At 31.4% G+C, this 4,317-nt stretch overlaps 1 protein-coding gene across 1 annotated transcript; it reads left to right on the forward strand.

The window, feature by feature from the left end:
* Window positions 1–422: 422 nt before the first annotated feature.
* TRIADDRAFT_51809 (SNAP25.2) lies at window positions 423–3,378 on the forward strand (the record flags this gene model as incomplete). Its single annotated transcript, XM_002107831.1, has 9 exons — window positions 423–512; window positions 781–822; window positions 1,062–1,110; window positions 1,917–2,034; window positions 2,296–2,375; window positions 2,540–2,615; window positions 2,749–2,793; window positions 2,986–3,085; window positions 3,310–3,378. The coding sequence occupies 9 exons, from the start codon at window positions 423–425 to the stop codon at window positions 3,376–3,378; spliced, it is 669 nt and encodes a 222-aa protein (XP_002107867.1).
* Between the last annotated feature and the right edge of the window lie 939 nt (window positions 3,379–4,317).

Consider the following 4,317-nt stretch of genomic DNA (forward strand, 5'->3'; position numbering starts at 1 on the left):
CTACCATTTTATACGGTACGGCATATTCCTCTTATTGATAAGTACTAGCCCTTCAAACTGCGTAGATCTTTACAGAATCTTTATTACGCTACGGTACCTTCTAAATTCATAAATAGCAAATATCCAGATCTTAATTGCCAACTAAGGTATTTAAAAGTTCAACTTTAGTGTTGTATATGATATCCTGACATTAATTTACTATTGATAATTCCAATTTCATATCATAATTGCGGAACTACCCGATACTACTGTACTGACAACCAATTCCACTTCATAGTTTAAACAGCAACTTACCACCATATTGTTATAAATTGCAATCATATTTTAAACATTAGTACTGCAGTCTAAATGCTGCGAAATTTTTCCAAGACATTTTTAGTCACATCGTGCTATCAATTATAGCGCTTAAGAAATTCTCAGCCATGAATATCGACGACACTACAATATCGGAAGCGGAGATGAAACGGCAATTGGAAGATATGAAAGAAAGGGGCAATAAAATAACGAATGAGGTCAGTAATACTTCATGTTGATATAAATTGAAAAGTTATTTGTTAATATCGACCTGTTCGACTATAATCTCGTTACTTTAATATATAGTTGTTAGCCAAATGAACGATAGATCTGTCCAGACTCGTAGATGATGTAATCAAGAGAAGTAAATTAGTACATTGCACATTAGTTCATAAACTAGTGATAGGCTTTATACTAATGATAGTAATGTTAATTACTTGTAATCTTTAAAACTATTGTGTTTATTTTAAAAATTTCGCTTTGTAGTCTCTAGATAGTACCAGGCGTATATTGGTGATAGCAGAGGAGGTATGGTGACACTGAATGCGGTAGATACTAAAATAATCCAGCGAAATGATACTCTCTTGCACACCATTTGGGTATCGTTAATATATATTGTCATATATATCTTATAACGCAATCTGCCTGTAGTTCGATGGCGATGACAACGTTTATTTCTCATTAGTAAATGTTGAATATGATTATAGATGAGTTCCAGTCCATTTTCATAACTCTATAACAATCTAATCTTCGGTTCATCTTGATAGACACATGGAATTGGTACAAAAACCTTGGAGACGCTGAATACGCAAGGGGGTTAGGGCTACTGTAATAGATAAATCTACCGTATAGCAATACCATGAAGGATTAAACAGTTAAATTTAAATATATTTTTATGCTAAATCTGACACATATCTTCGAAGAAGCAAATTTAGCTATAGCTATAGCCTCAGTACAAAATAATACAAACATACCAGGTATCGGATAGGAAAATTAAAAGATATCATTAAGCTAAATCTAACATACTGGTATGTCTTTGAGGAAACAAATTTAACTATAGAGCCAGTACAGAATACTACGAATATGTCATCTATCGGATAAGCAAATTAAAAGATATCATTATGCTAAATCTAACATATATGTATCTTCGAGGAAGCAATTTTAGCTATAGCTCCAGTATAGAATAATACGGATATGCCACCTATCGGGTAGGCAAGTTAAAAAGATATCTTTAAGCTAAAAATCTTACATGTATCTTCGAGGAAGCAGTTTTAGTATTAGTACAGAAGAATACGAATATATCATCTGTTGAATAGGCAGCTCGTACTTAGGATGTTACAGCATCACAGTAACTTGGAGGAGTTAAAATACCCCAAACACCTAAGAGAACTTGCAGTCGGTTGTTAATTTTTTACCAATATCTTTATGGATGAGTCTTAGCGACAGTAGGGCAGCACCTGATTAATACTAATTTTACTATAATTCTCTTATACTATCACAATAACCAGATAAGTTATGGAATATCATTCAGTATTCTGTATATAATATTTATTCCACTAATAATGTCTCTGCATTGTTAAAACATCGTTAACTACACAAATACTTATCTTACTAATATATAGAGCAAATTGATCGGATCGAGCAGAACATGGAGCAGATCAATGCCGATATGCATGAAGCCGAGAAAAATTTAACAAATTTAGAAAAGTGTTGTGGATTATGTGTTTGTCCATGGAAAAGGTATATGTCTACATGGTATTTCAACATATTTTATCCCATATGATACAATTTTCAAAAGCAGTTAGCTTAATAATTAACTATTGTACATGTCTATTTCTAATATCTGCTATAATGTAATATTATAGCATATGCTTCGCTTGAAAATTACTGTATTTTCTTAAAAGGATTACGGCTTAAATATTAAGCAAAGAACTGTGGTAGGGATTTTGTTAGTTGTAATGAATATTCATTATATCAAATTGAGCATTCCATAATATTTAGGACCGAAAATTTTGAAAAAAGCAAAGATTTTAAGAGAGTTTGGGGACCACAAAATGATGAAGTTGTAAATTATCAACCAGGTTAGGCCATATACTCAATTTAAATATACATTCGAAAAGCTTTATTTTGACAATTCATTTCTTACCATGGTTATGGGACATCAATTCTAATTAAGAAATCTGTACGTAATTCCGATATCATATTCTACTAACAAGCCGAATATTATCTGCGAATCTCAACACAGTTTTACAATCTACTCTGACTTATCGCAACACCTCGCCTAACAAATTTATGTTACAAAATGGTAATTATATTCAGAGGTAACTACGGTATTTAGTTGAAAACTTTATCAGAGACTTTGGAAGTACTTCTGCAATACTAATCCAAATTCTTCTTTGCCAGTAATAATTTCCCATGATTAAAAATATCTACATTTACATCCACTTTGAATAGAGTTACGAACGATATACGTGAAGACGAAATGGATAGCAATCTCAGGTAAAAATAAAAAATCCGTAAATAGGTTGCGTTTGTATTTCGTTGATTGCTGATGTACTTCATTGTACTCTCGTAAATTTGTATTGACTTACAAGCATATTAAACCAAGTAATTAAATGGATTAAGAATTAATAAAGGGTAAGATATTAGTGCAGCATTACAACAGCTATTTCTACATTTTTGTATGATTAGACAAGTGGGTGGATTAGTAAGCGATTTAAAATCAATGGCCGTGGATATGGGTAAAGAACTAGACAAACAAAATAAACAACTTTTCGCCATGAGTGAGAAGGTAACGATATTTAATTAGCCTAGAAATGATGCGAGTACTTTAACATTAACTATAGTATACCTATGCAGTAACATTACCTGCTATACTGTTTCATTAAGTAAGTATCAGAAGGATTTATAATCTATTTTATAATAACGATGCCAAAATGATATTCCCTAAAATTGAAAAGCATAATGTGCTAAAAACTCATCCACTCAGCATGAATACTTTTATTACTGTCATAGGTGGACATGACTAGTGATCGAGTTGACGGTGCGAATGTAAGGGCAAAACGAATCTTACGTAATCAATAACAATATTTTCATAATTAATCACACCTTAATATACTTCCATGAGAACAAGTTCTAAAATTTTAGTTGGCGTACGTTAAATAAATTTGTGACGACATTATTATAAACGATTCTCGAAAAATGTCTTTGTATCCTAGCTCGTACTGAATTATACGTATGCACACAGCAAAATAAGGCAAGCTAACCTCCAGTGTTGAATATTATGTTACATGATCATATTCATAATTATTTATGACTTTAACGCTAGAAACTAATATTGTAATTAGCAATAATATTGAGGGATTTAAAGTTACAAGGCTCTATAATTTTAGTTTTAAATTTACTTTGACAATAATCATCCATTTCAGCTGCTAAATATCTACTTAAGATGGATATCTCCGAAAAATAATTTTTTAATCCATATATTGTCGTTTACAAAGTTTATTAATCTATCGATTTTAAAGCTAATACTCAGGGCTGATTTAGTAAAGCTACCTTGCACCAATTTACTCAATTCTAGCTTTCAATGATATTCAACGCTCTGTGTGGTCAACAAATTAAGACGACATCCTTGACTTGTCGTTTTCAGACCAACGTTTGAAACTGATTTAGTACAATTGCTTTTAAGCAAGATTATTAACCTTTTGTCTGTAAGAAATGTAGTATTTATACGGTTGTAGGAGTAGATTGCATAAGTAATAGGTGGAGAGATCTAGGCTTTATGGAAATTATTCAGTTGCTACCTCTAGTGATCCATTAAGACGACATTTTTAATTAGTGATTACTACCAAGTCATTACTTAATTGAAGAAGAATAATACTTTTACAATAAAAACCTATTCATAAAGCTTCTATCTAGCAAAATGAATACCACTAGTAATGCTAATGTTATATTTATATATCACGCTATCTGAACGTGCTCTTGATGAATAAAATATCATTTCAAATAGCAATTTTTATGTCG

Source organism: Trichoplax adhaerens, genomic scaffold, assembly GCF_000150275.1.
Source record: "Trichoplax adhaerens TRIADscaffold_1 genomic scaffold, whole genome shotgun sequence".
In the NCBI taxonomy this organism is placed as follows: domain Eukaryota; kingdom Metazoa; phylum Placozoa; class Uniplacotomia; order Trichoplacea; family Trichoplacidae; genus Trichoplax; species Trichoplax adhaerens.